At 38.0% G+C, this 13,869-nt stretch overlaps 1 protein-coding gene across 1 annotated transcript in view; it reads left to right on the forward strand.

Annotated features, from left to right (window-relative positions):
• The window catches only part of LOC144958557 (twitchin-like), a 192,940-nt gene that overhangs the window by 53,027 nt on the left and 126,044 nt on the right, over positions 1 to 13,869 (forward strand). Inside the window, exons 18-20 of the mRNA XM_078890618.1 lie at positions 267 to 362; positions 1,689 to 1,853; positions 2,970 to 3,122. Coding sequence (XP_078746744.1) covers positions 267 to 362; positions 1,689 to 1,853; positions 2,970 to 3,122 — 414 coding nt within the window. The remainder of the gene's footprint in view (positions 1 to 266; positions 363 to 1,688; positions 1,854 to 2,969; positions 3,123 to 13,869) is intronic.

Consider the following 13,869-nt stretch of genomic DNA (forward strand, 5'->3'; position numbering starts at 1 on the left):
GTCTAACAATGGTAATGCTGATGTTGAAATGATATTGGTGGATGTAAAGATGATGATGATGATGATGATGATGATGATGATGATGTTTGATGATGATGATGATGATGACGATGATGGTAAAGAAGATTATAACGACGACGACGACCATGATGATGATGATGATGATGATGATGATGATGATGATGATGATGATGATGATGGATTATACCACTTAACGATGCTCTGGCTGCTTTAAAATAGCATATTATATTTTCGTCACCTATCAGACCCTTGGCGAAAAGTTATCCATCCCTGGTGAAGACATTCAGGGACGCTTCAACAAACCTTTGGATAGACTTAAGATGTACCAGGTTCTTCTCAAGGTATTTTGTAATTTTCATATCATATCCTCTTCTATCAGTGCTTTGTTTTGTAAAATAAAAAAAACAGTGGGGGGGGGGGGGGGGGGGGGGGGGGGGGGGTAGGAGGTAACGAGTAGCGACTTGTAACACGTGTGCAGTAGCGTGGCCTTGTGATATGACTCTCGCCTTCGAATCTGCAGGACTCTGGTTCGAGTCCTGCTGTTGTTGACAATAAGTTGAGTCCTTAGAGAAACAGCTCTTTACTCCAAATTATCTCACCACACGCAGGGTAAAATGATTACATGTCCTGTAACAGTCGTAAAAATTGTAATAACACATTTCAGGCGTTTCATGTCTTGTCCTACAATATTAATGTTGCTGTTATCTGGGGACCCTAGTAAAGAGCTTTGAGCACATTTAGTGGAAATTGCTCTATATAAAAGCTCAACTTGTTTTTTCCTCTACGTTTAAAATATTATTGGGGGAGGGGGGGGGGGGGGGAATATTTGTAACGCTTTAAGGTCGTATGACTGGACCCAACAGCCTTGTTCATGGACTTATCTATCGCAAAATATCAGATCCACCAGATCTAACATCCCAAGTGACATCCCCTCTCATCTTAAGAGAATATTGGCTTTTAAGCTGAAAGCTTGAATGCTGGCCAACTTACTTCGCGGGGTGTGTGTGTGTTGAACCCGTGACCTCAAGAAGTCGGGGAAAGAAGGCTCTAGCCAGACTACGGTTTGAAGCGACTTTTTTTTTGTTGGGGGGGGGGGGGGGGGGGGGGGGGGGGGGTCGTGGATAGCTCATACGGTAGAGTCACGATCTCCCCGGCCGGGCGGAGTTGTCGTACCAGTAAGGTCGAGGGTTCGAGACGCGAAGTTTTTATTCTCTATTGTCTTCTGGCACTTCATTTCTTGTTATTTCTTATCATAATGGCACACCTTCTAGGTGCCAAATCGCCGGTTCAAACCGTCGAAATATATAATGTAGGTCGTAGTATGTGCCCAAGACCTCCTTGCTGCACATTAGTAACACATTTTATAGGTAATAAATAAATAATAAATAAAAAAATAAAATTCCCTTTATTCATCCCATAGGGGAAATTTGTCTCCAGGGTCTATTCCAAGGGAAGGCTGGAATAACCCAGGTGTCAGCCGCAGTGCAATACCGCAAATTGAGCTAGGAGGCGACTTGCTCAAGGCCACACAGCGCAGCGGCGGGTGATCGAACTCGGTACCTTTCCGGTACGAATCAAAGACCGCACCGCTGAGCCACGCTGAGAGCAAATGTTTAAAAAGTACCAGTCAGAAGTTAATTATCTTTTTAAAAATTATTTCCGATTAGGATATTCTCCGTTACTCAGTGAGGGCTGGAGAGAACTGTGCCGAAATTGAGGCCGCCATTGCTATGCTCATCGCCATTGAGAAAGCCGTGAACGCCAGCAAGTTACTTCCCTTGATTGAGGGATATGAAGGGGACACGAGCCAATTAGGCAACCTGTGGAGACATGTAAGTTTGTTTTTTTTGGTAATCATTTTAATTGTCTTTAGCTAAGTTAAAACGAAACAAATTTGATTTGTGAACGGAGGAATAAATAAATAAATAGATAAAAATATAGATTATTGTATCAATTTAAGTTAATATTATTTTGGATCAATCCATAGAATCCCCAATGAGAGCAAATTGTTAGTAGTTAACTCTCGGCTTCTTTAAAGGGAACTTAAACATCTGTGACCAACCAAATAAGCTGACAGCTTACAAGGCATTCATTAAAAGGTGCTAGTAGGAAACGATTCTTGATTTTTAAAAAAATGATTCTTACAATTAAAACAGCAAAATAGTGATTCCTTAATTAATTAAGCCAGTCATAATAATAGGTCTCATATTCTCATTGTTAAAGAGATGTCAATATCATCATGCTTACATTGTGAAATATATTACATCAACTACCTTGGATAGCATTTTGTAACCAACTATACAAAGGCATAAAGCAAAAGAAAATAAAATAAAACAAAATCAACCCCCCAATAAAAAACAACAACCAAAAAAAAAAACCAAAACAAACAACAACACAAAAGAAACCAAACCTAAAAAACAAACAAACAGAAAAACAACAACAAAGAAACGAAAAACAAGACGAAATAACCCCCCCCCCCCCTACACCCCCCCCCCCCCCCCCAAAAAAAAATAAGAAACAAAAACCCCCACAAAAAACAACACAAAATAACCCCAACCAACAAAGCAAACGACCCAACAACTCGTAAACTCAGCAAAAATAAAACGACTGTTATCGTCCAAACTGGAGTATGCCAGTATTGTCCAAAAACATAAATTTAGTTGAAAAACAGGGTTGAAAGCAGCCCATCAAAAAGTGTCGAACTTAACTCTACTGTCTAACTTAGCGCACCCTACCCTAATGCATTTGGCTAAGAAGGTCAGCATTGTCATCAGAAGTATAAAGGACCAACACACAAAAACTACGTGTAACCTTAAACGTTTATAGTCTGGTTTAATACAGTTGGTGAAAATTACTCATAAACGCGGATGGCAAAAAACAATAACAAAGACCCGAGTGACGTCAACTTCATTCTATCTATTACTTCTCTATTTTATTTATATCAACAGGACGACTTTTGTGTGTGGGAAGGGGAAGTTCTCGACAGCAAAATGAAAGACAGACATCTATTCCTGTTTGCTGACAAACTCATCCTCACGAAGAAACGGAAACCGGACAGCGGATGTGACGAGCCTATCTTCTCCTACAAATCTGCTATCGATGTGAGTTCAAAACCTTTTTTTAAATCTTGATCTGTGGATAGAATATGTGACCCATTGTCTCAAAGATTTATTATGTAGGACTGAACTAGGTGCTGAATATTGAATTTTTAGCCACTCATATGAAACTTTGGGGTTGAATTATTGTCCATGGTCAAAAATAAATACAATTTCTTAAGAAGAGCATTTCTATAGCGCAATATCCACTAAACGTACTCAAAGCGTTTACCAACAGCAACACGTGACATAAAGAACGAGAATTGACGCCTGGTAGGCGATATTACATTAATTTTTGACATAGGCAACGCTGTTAACGGCCAGGTATTCATTTTACACTTGAGTACGGTGAGAGAATGTGAGTAAAGATCCTTCTGCAAGGACCCAACTATGCGCCGAGTGAGGCTCGAACCCAGGACCTTCCCCCGTAATGACGCATAGTAACTTAGTAACTGGTTCTAAACTACCAGAACAATGGCGGACGACCTAATGTAATGCTTCTCCGGCGACCCTTAAAGCGTATACAGAGGAGAAAAACAAGTTCTAGCAAGCATGACGAATAAAAAGTACCGATTATCTTTGTTTTGAACCAAGCTGCTGGTTGATGGAGGGACGTGACGTCAGACTATTGAATCCAATTCTGAATTCACTTTTCAGAGTCTTATTTACCCAGACATAATACCCCTTTGAGACGATGGACGTTTACAGCCAGATATAAATAGTATACGCTTTGCTAAGAAGCTTACAACATTGCCATCTGGAAGTATAACGGACCAACACACAAAACCATGAGTGACCTTAAACGTTTATGGTCTGGTTAATACATATAAGTGAGAATTACTAATAAACGTGGATGGCAAAAAAAAAAAAAAAAAAAAAAACAATAACAAAGACCCGAGTGACGTCAACTTCATTCTATCTATACCGTACCAACACAAAATTATGTGTAATCTTGAACGTTTATAGATAGAATGCGCTTGGCCAAGGAGTTCACAACATTGCCATCCGGAAGAATAACGGACCAACACACAAACTCTGTGTAACCATGAACTTTTATAGTCTGGTTAATACAGTTTAGTGAGAACAACTCACAAACGCGGATGGCAAAAACAATAACAAAGGCCTGAGTGACGTCATCTGCATACTATCTATAGATAGTTCGAAGATGACGTCACTCAGGTCTTTGTGTTATTGTTTTTTTTGCTTTCGATGTTTATGAGTAATTCTAAAAGAAACTTGTATTAACCAGACTGTAAACGTCCAAGGTTACACATATTTTTGTGTGTTGCCCGTTATACTTCCGGATGGTACAGTTGTGAGCTTCTTAGCCAAGTGCATACTGTCTATAAACGTTTAAGGTTACACATGGTTTTGTGTGATGGTCCATTATATCCGGCTTGCGGAGGTTATGATTAAAACAAAATTCCACGTACTCTTGTCATTGGTCAAATTGAAATAGTCTGATGTCACGTCACCCAGCAACGGCAGCCATCGTGGTTCTAAACAAAGAAAATCGGTACTTTTTATTCTTAATGCTGGCTAGAACTTTTCATATGTCTTGTGTTCAGAATGTGTAAAAGTCAAAACATGATCAGATTTATAATGTCTTTTTACTCTGGATACGCTTTTATGCTCGTTGGGGAAATATTTCATAAGGGCGTCCGCCACTGTTCCGATAGTTTAGAGTCAGTTACTAAGTTACCATGCGTCATTACGAGGGAAATGACGTTGCGACTGTCGAAGCGTATTGCAAAATGTATTCAAGATGACCTACATAAAAAAACAAATCACAGTTTTCGAAATATCTGATATCACGGCAGGTCATTTTGTTCAGCTTAACCTATGGGTTTTTTTTTACAACTTTCATAAAAGGGCAGTGTGTTTACTTTTATTCGGAAATATCCAAACCTTGGACGGGAAAAAAAAATAAATAAAAAAAATCACGTGATCGATGACTCGGTTGAACGAAAACCTGAATATAGATCGTTCCCCATTCCATAGTTTACACACTGCGTAATCAATTAAATGGTTAGATATTACTTTTTTTATGGGACCAGTTTTGAAATAGGCACAAAGAGTAAAGGATGTGTTAAGATTTTAGATTACGCAGTTGCTCGTATCTGTTGAAATTAACTATCTACCGCCAACATCATATTTAACTCCCTCCCCCACTTTCTCCCCATCCCGTCTCTCTCTCTCTCTCTCTCTCTCTCTCTCTCTCTCTCTCTCTCTCTCTCTCTTTCTTTCTTTCCCTTCTCTCTCCCACCCCCTCTCTCTCTTTCTCTCTCTCTTATTGAGTCACATCTCCCTATCCATCTCCATTCCCGCTCTCTACCTTCCTCCACCTCTTTCTCTCTCCCTTCCCCCCCCCTCCTCTCTCTCTCTCTCTCTCTCTCTCTCTCTCTCTCTCTCTCTCTCTCTTTCTTTCCCTTCTCTCCCACACCCCCTCCCTCTCTTTCTCTCTTATTGAGTCACATCTCCCTATCCATCTCCATTCCCGCTCTCTACCTTCCTCCACCTCTTTCTCTCTCCCTCCCCCCCCCCCTCCTCTCTCTCTCTCTCCGTCCCCCCGTCTCTTCATCTCCCTTTTCCTCCCTCTATCTCCGTATCTCCAACCCCCCCCCCCCTTCTTCGCTCTCACTGTATGCTCGTGCCTTTGTTTCTCACGACTACACCACAATATCCAATGTTAAATCATAACATGATTCCTGCACATGCATCAGGTACTTATATTGTTGTTATTATGAGTTGCATGCTCTTTGTCCAGCTACCTGGGCTGCAGTATGTACCGACCATTGCAATGTCTTACGTATTTACACAGAGACTATTTCATAGTATTATTATTATTATTATTATTATTATTATTATTATTATTATTATTATTATTATTATTATTATTATAATAATAATAATAATAATTATTATTATTATTATTATTATTATTATTATTATTATTATTATTATTATATTGTTATTATTGTTATTATTATTATTATTATTTATTATTATTATTATTATTATTATTATTATTATTATTATTATTCCTTGCAGTGTTAAAACCCAGCACACTAAAATAGAAAAGAAAAGAAAACAAAATAATGTGCAGGAATAAGATCTAAAGTTAAAAAAAAAATCAAACAAACAAGCAAACAATAAAGGAAAAAGATACAGAACCCCCCCCCCCCCCCCCCCCCAAAAAAAATACAAAACAAAAAAAAAAACCCAAAAAAAACAAAAACAACAAACAAAAAAAAAGCAAAAAATAAATACACACACACACACACACACACACACACACACACACACACACACACACACAAACGCGCGCGCATACAGACATATACATACATAAACAAAATAAAAATCCAATAACAATAAATACATCTAAATACAGAACACTCCCCCCCCCCCCAAAAAAAAAAAAAAAAAAAAAGAAGAAACAACAAGACAAAAACAAACCCCAAACAAAACAGCAAAACAAACAAAAAGAAAACAAACAAACAAGCAAAACAGAGAGAAAAACAAACGACCTACCTTTCCCCCAAATCAGAGGAAGAAAAAAAGTAAAAAGGCAAAACAAAACTAAACTATTCAAACGAAAAAAATAAACAACCGAACAGAAATGATCAAGTTGATCGCAAGTTTCAATGCATTCGTTCATTAGTATAATTAGCATGAGCGTTTCCGGGTGCTCCTGTATGAACACCACGGAAAGAAATTCACATAAAATTTGACTTTGTTTTCATATTATTCTAGCTTTCCATTTCACACAAAGCGGCTAAATGTACACGGTCGTAAGTGCGATGATAATTTGAAATATTGTGGCCTAGTTGTGGGAGAATTATTTGAACAAGGAATGCAGTTTAACTCTCCCCTTACCGATCATTTTCAGTATTTTCCCAAAATGGCAGGCTTAGCCAGCAGAAACATTGGTTATTTAAACTCAAAAAAGCTCTCAACAAAACAACTTTATGTTCTATTAATCAAACAAAGATCATTCTTTCAAAGTTTGTGTTGTACAAAATAAATCTGAATAAGACAAAATGTATATTGTATCGTAACAAATGTGACGATTTTGCTCTGGGTGGTAAGGAGAGGGTTAACTTAAAAGGTGATGAGAGATGCTGCGCACACAAGATTTTCACGCACGTTTGGGAAAAGTGCCAGAAAGAAGTGGGTTACATGTAAAAAAATATATAATTAAGTAGGTCACGCCAATTGTATTCAGTAGTCTGAATTTTTGGTTCTAAACAAAGAAAATCATTACTTTTTATTCTTCATGCTGGCTAGAACTTTTCATATGCCTTGTGATCAGAATGTGTAAAAGTCAAAACATGATCAAATTTATGTTTTTCCCCCCTCTGGATACGCTTTTATGCTCGCCGGAGAAATATTTCATACGGGCGTCCGCCATTGTTCCGATAGTTTAGAGTCAGTGTTACTAAGTTACCATGCGTCATTAGGAAGGAAGTGACGTTACGACTGTGAAGAGTATATCAAAACGCTTCTGATCAGATTCGTCCTTAACATCTTTACCCAGTTATCTGCCAAATTCTGGAAAAGCATGTATTTAAATATTTGGCCAGAAAACTGGTCCTTCAAAATTTAATATTTAATATCGATCGATTTCAATCACCATCATTTTGGCATAAACTATCAAACCTGGGAGTTTGCGAAGTCCCAGTATGAGAGTTTTTGCCTAGGCGCGGGTCGTTTAAATCGATCGATATTTGAAGGTCGAGTTTTCTGGCCAAATTTTTAAATACATGTTTTTTCCAGAGTACGGCAGTTACGTGGTTAATAGACCTCTATAGATAGAATGAAGTTGACGTCACTCGGGTCTTTGTTAGTGTTTTTTGCATTCCCCGTTTATGAGTAGTTCTCACTAAACTGTTTTATCCAGACTATAAACGTTCAAGGTCACACATAGTTTTGTGTGTTGGTCCGTAAGATTTCCGGATGGATATGTTGTGAGCTTTTTAGCCAAGTGCACACTATCTATAGTTCACAACATTATGTGAGTCGATCCGTTACAGCCTTCGTTAACTTTTAACCTGACACAATGACAAGTATTTAAATGCTATTTTAAAGCCAGTGCACAGCCTAGTGAGTTACCGTTATTGGTACTCGAGGAAACAACTGGTTGAACGATTGAATTCAGACAAAAAACGCTCAAAGTTATTTATAGTTTTGTGTATAGATAGTATGCGCTTGGCTGAGAAGCTCATAACATTGCCATCCGGAAGTATAACGGACCAACACACAAAACGGTGTGTTTCCTTGAACGTTTTTAGTCAGGTTAATACAGTTCAGTGAGCATTACTCATAAACGCGGATGGCAAAAAAACAATAACAAAGACCTGAGTGACGTCATCTTCGAACTATCTATTGGTAAGGTATATATAGCTGGCGGATGTTGTGGATAGTTTATCTAAACGCACAACATCAAAACGAAGAAAGGTCTATCTATTGATTTCATGTTTTTAGGTGAATTACTCACAACACCCCCAGTCGTATATAGATAGTATGCAGATGACGTCACTCAGGCCTTTGTTATTGTTTTTGCCATCCGCGTTTGTGAGTTGTTCTCACTAAACTGTATTAACCAGACTACAAAAGTTCATGGTTACACAGAGTTTGTATGTTGGTCCGCTATACTTCCGGATGGCAATGTTGTGAACTCCTTGGCCAAGCGCATTCTATCTATAACATGCCAACACTCAAAACTATGCGTAACCATGTTTATAGATAGAACGAAGATGACGTCACTCTGGTCTTTGTTATTGTTTTTTGCCATCCGCGTTTATGAGTAATTCTCACTAAACTGTATTATCCAGACTATAAAAGATCACGATTACACATAGTTTTGTTTGTTGGTCCGTTATACCCCCCGGATGGCAATGTTGTGAACTCCCAAACCAAGCGCATACTATCTATATAAAATAAAATTACCCGATGTTAGGAAGGAAATCAACGAGATGCTAACTTTGCAACACACGCGTCCTGGCCATTCAATTATACTCGGCGACTTTAATTTTCACTTCGACAACGTCACAGACACCGCCAAATTGCACGAGTCATTATCAGAGAACAACATGTGCCAGATCGTAACAACGCCAACCCACTCTGCTGGTCATATTTTAGATTGGGTAATTGTAGAAAATTCAGAGTTCCAAAAAACCAACGCCACCGTCGATTATCTCCCCTTTTCGGACCACTCCCTCATTTCTTTCAATCTTGACGTTTCAAAACCATGCCAAGAAACCACCACCACATCAACCAGAAACATTAAAGGCATTAATTTGGACAATTTCAGAGGCGATTTAGAAACAAAACTTACTAAAAATTCAATTATTTCTCCAGACCAGTGGAATAGTTGTCTCATTGAAACGCTTGACAAACATGCGCCATTCCAAACAAGGACCGTCACCAACCGCAAGTATGCTCCGTGGTATACGTCGGACGTTAAAGAAGCTAAAACGAAGTGTCGGAGAGCAGAAAGACTGCTGAAAACATCAGGCCTCATGATTCATCGTGAAATATTCAAGAGCACATTTCGTGCCTGGAAGACAACAATAAAAAAGGCAAAGACCACGTATTTTCTTTCAAAATTTGAAACTTCTAAATCTTGTAAACAATTATTTAACATCTGCAATGATCTACTTGGACGTGAAAGATGCACTTCATTACCATCTACAACCAATCAAAGAGACTTGTCAGACACATTTGTCAACTTTTTTAAAGACAAAATCCATAACATTCGTTCAGAACTAGATCGGCATGAACCATTTATAGATACAAATACATTCTGTGGTACCCCTTTAGACAAGTTCCAACCAGTTTCACCTAGTTTCATAAACGAGTTGATAAAAAAAGCCCCCATTAAATCCTGCGACCTTGATCCCCTACCAGCACAGCTTTTGGCCAGCTCCATCGATACATTATTACCATCCATTACATCAATCATAAATACATCCATACTGACTGGCGAAGTTCCATCGTGCTTTAAAAGTGCCCTCGTCAAACCACTTCTGAAGAAACCATCACTGGACCACATATATTAAACAATTATCGTCCTGTATCAAATTTACCTTTTTTGTCAAAACTTTTGGAGAAGGTAGTTCTTACACAATTAACATCTCATCTTAAGAACAACAGTTTGGAACAACCCTTTCAGTCAGCCTACAAACATCAACACAGTACTGAAACGGCGCTTCTTAAAATCTTTAATGACTTGTTATGTAATGCTGATGCTAACAATATCAATGTATTATGCCTTTTAGATCTTTCAGCTGCCTTTGACACCATTGACCATGACATTTTGTTAAGAAGACTAGAAAATACGTTCGGCATAAAAGGAATTGCCCTTAAATGGATTTACATCATATTTACAGGATCGATGGCAGACTGTCGTGGTGAATGGTGTTCAGTCAGAACAAGTTTTACTAAATTTTGGAGTGCCACAAGGCTCTGTTCTTGGCCCTGTCCTTTTTACTGTATATATGCAGCCCCTTTCTAGTGTGATATCCAGATTCAATCTGAGTTATCATTTTTATGCAGATGATACGCAAATATATGATTCCGCACCCCTTAGTAATTTACAGTTCTTAATACAACGAATTACGAGCTGTTTTAATGAGATTAAATCTTGGATGTACCACAATAAGTTAAAATTAAATGATAGTAAAACTGAGATTTTAATGTGTGGAAGACCGAGTATCCTTAAACAGGCAAATAAATCACTAATTACTCTCGGAAATAGCACAATAGAATTTTCAAATAAAGCAAAAAACCTTGGCGTCATCATTGATAAAGATCTTTCCATGACAAGCCACGTGAATAACACCATACAATCTATGTACATAGAAATGAAAAAAATAAGCAAAATTCGTAATTTAATACCGAAGCATATAACAGAACTTTTAATTAATTCCTTGGTTTTATCTAAATTGGACTATTGTAACTCCCTTTGGGCGAATTTAACTAAAGACAAAATTAGCAAACTTCAGGTTGCTCAAAATAACGCAGCCAGGCTCATTGTACGCAATAACAAAAAATACCCGTCAGCAACTCTTCTTCTCCGTGAGTTACATTGGCTTCCTGTTGAAAAAAGAGTTGCCTATAAGATTTGTACTGTTGTCTACAAATCCCTAAGCACGAACAGTCCCTCCTATATTAAAGACCTTCTAAACATATATGTCCCCAATAGAAACTTGAGGTCAAGCAATGACCAATCAATCCTTGTCAAACCTAAGCCATTGCGTAAAATAGGTGAACAGTCTTTTCAATTTTCGGCCCCCCATTTTTGGAACTCTCTCCCGTCACACGTGAGATGCTCGGATTCGTTGACAACGTTCAAATCTCGCTTAAAGTTTTATCTTTTTACGTCATAATGTTGCATTATTATTTTCATATTTTGTTGTTGTTAAATTGAATTCGTATCACGTTTCCTTCACACTTGTCTCACTGTAATATGTTTTGTTTTAAATCACTGTAAAGCGCTTAGAGCCTGTGACAACGGGGTAAAGCGCTATATAAATGCCATTTATTATTATTATTATTATTATTATATAATTTAGTGAGAACTAATTATTCTATAGGAACGAAATTGACATCATTCAGCTCTTTGTTATTGTTTTTAGACAGCCACTTTGGTGTTGGCTTTCCTTTGGTGATCATTGGCACATTTTTTGTGACGTAATCTTATGAGTTGTAGCAGACTTGTCCATAACTATGGCTATGTTCGATATCTCGGACCTAATAGGATTCAATAGTCTGATGCCACATCCGCCTAGCATCCAGCAGCTTGGTTCTAAACAAAGAAAATCGGTAATTTTTATTCTTCATACTGTCTAGAACGTTTTCACATGTCATGTGATTAGAGGGTATAGAATTTGGAACATGATCAGATTTATATTGTTTTTCTCATCTGGATACACTTTTATGTTCGTCGGAGAAATATTTCATAAGCGCGTCCGCCATTGTTCTGATAGTTTAGAACCAGTTACTAAGTTACTATGCGTCATTACGAGGGAAGTGACGTCGCGAATGTTGAACCCGATTCTTGCTTAAATGTATAGATAGAATGAAGATGACGTCAATCACGTCTTTGTTATTGTTTTTTGCCATCCGCGTTTATGAGTAATGCTCACTGAACTGTATTAACCTGACTATAAACGTTCATGGATACACACAGCTTTGTGTGTTGGTCCGTATACTTCCGGATGGCAATGTTATGAGCTTCTTAGCCAAGCGCATACTATCTATTAAACAGACTATAAAAGTTCATGGTTACCCATAGTATTGGTCCGTTTTACTTCCGGGTGGCAATGTGAGTTTTTTTTTAGCCAAACACATACCATCTAATGGGAAGAATAGCTCATGCTTATCATTCCATATGGTGATGATGTATGGAGACAGAAATTATTGCAAGCTTGGAGTCAATCCAATTTCTCCAGCAATAGATAGTATGCTATTGGCTAAGAAACTCACAACATTGCCATCCGGAAGTATAACTGACCAACACACACAACTATGTGTAACCATGAAATTTTATAGTCTGGTTAATACAGTTAAGTGAGAATTACTCATAAACATGGATGGCAAAAAACAATAACAAAGACCAGAGTGACGCCATCTTCGTCCTATCTATACTTTATTTTAAAATTTCGAGTCAAAAATAAAACACGTAAATGTTTATTCGACTAGTTTCAATTAACTAGATCGCCCTATAGATAGTATGCAGATGACGTCACTCAGGCCTTTGTTATTGTTTTTGCCATCCGCGTTTGTGAGTTGTTCTCACTAAACTGTATTAACCAGACTATAAAAGTTCATGGTTACACAGAGTTTGTGTGTTGGTCCGTTATACTTCCGGATGGAAATGTTTTGAACTCCTTGGCCAAGCGCATTCTATCTATACGATAATTGACGTAATTTTCAACAGTGTATGTTGATTGAAGACGTGTGAATGCTCAAACTATTGATAGTATGCGCTTGGCTAAGAAGCTCATAACATTGCCATCCGGAAGTATAACGGATCAACACACAAATCTGTGTGTATCCATTAACGTTTTTAGTCAGGTTAATACAGTTCAGTGAGCATTACTCATAAACGCGGATGGCAAAAAACAATAACAAAGACCTGAGTGACGTCATCTTCGAACTATCTATAGATAGTATGCAGATGACGTCACTCAGGCCTTTGTTATTGTTTTTGCCATCCGCGTTTGTGAGTTGTTCTCACTAAACTGTATTAACCAGACTATAAAAGTTCATGGTTACACATAGTTTGTGCGTTGGTCCGTTATACTTCCGGATGGCAATGTTGTGAACTTCTTGGCCAAGTGCATTCTATCTATAAACATTCATGGATACACACAGTTTTGTGTGTTGGTTCCGTTATACTTCCGGATGACAATGTTTTGAGCTTCTTAGCCAAGCGCATACTATCTATACATATGTAGCCCAGCAGCTGCCCTTGGTAAGTGTAGTTTTACGGCACAAAGTTGAATCCTAAGAAAACACTCTTTATCACATTTTCTCACCACACTCAGGTTTTAAATGAGTACCTGACCAATAACAGCGTTAAAAATATAATTGTACCTTCCTGGCATCATGTCTCGTCCTTCGTGTTAGGTGTTGCATCGAGACCCCATGCGATATCCTTTAACTCACTCAACCCTAACAACGAATATCCGTAATATACCCGAGGTTACTTTTTATCCCGTACCCATTTATTACATTCTTCTGA

The sequence above is a fragment of the Berghia stephanieae genome, chromosome 13, assembly GCF_034508935.2.
Source record: "Berghia stephanieae isolate SIO BIC M18660-M18661 chromosome 13, UCSD_Bste_1.3, whole genome shotgun sequence".
Lineage (NCBI taxonomy): Eukaryota > Metazoa > Mollusca > Gastropoda > Nudibranchia > Aeolidiidae > Berghia > Berghia stephanieae.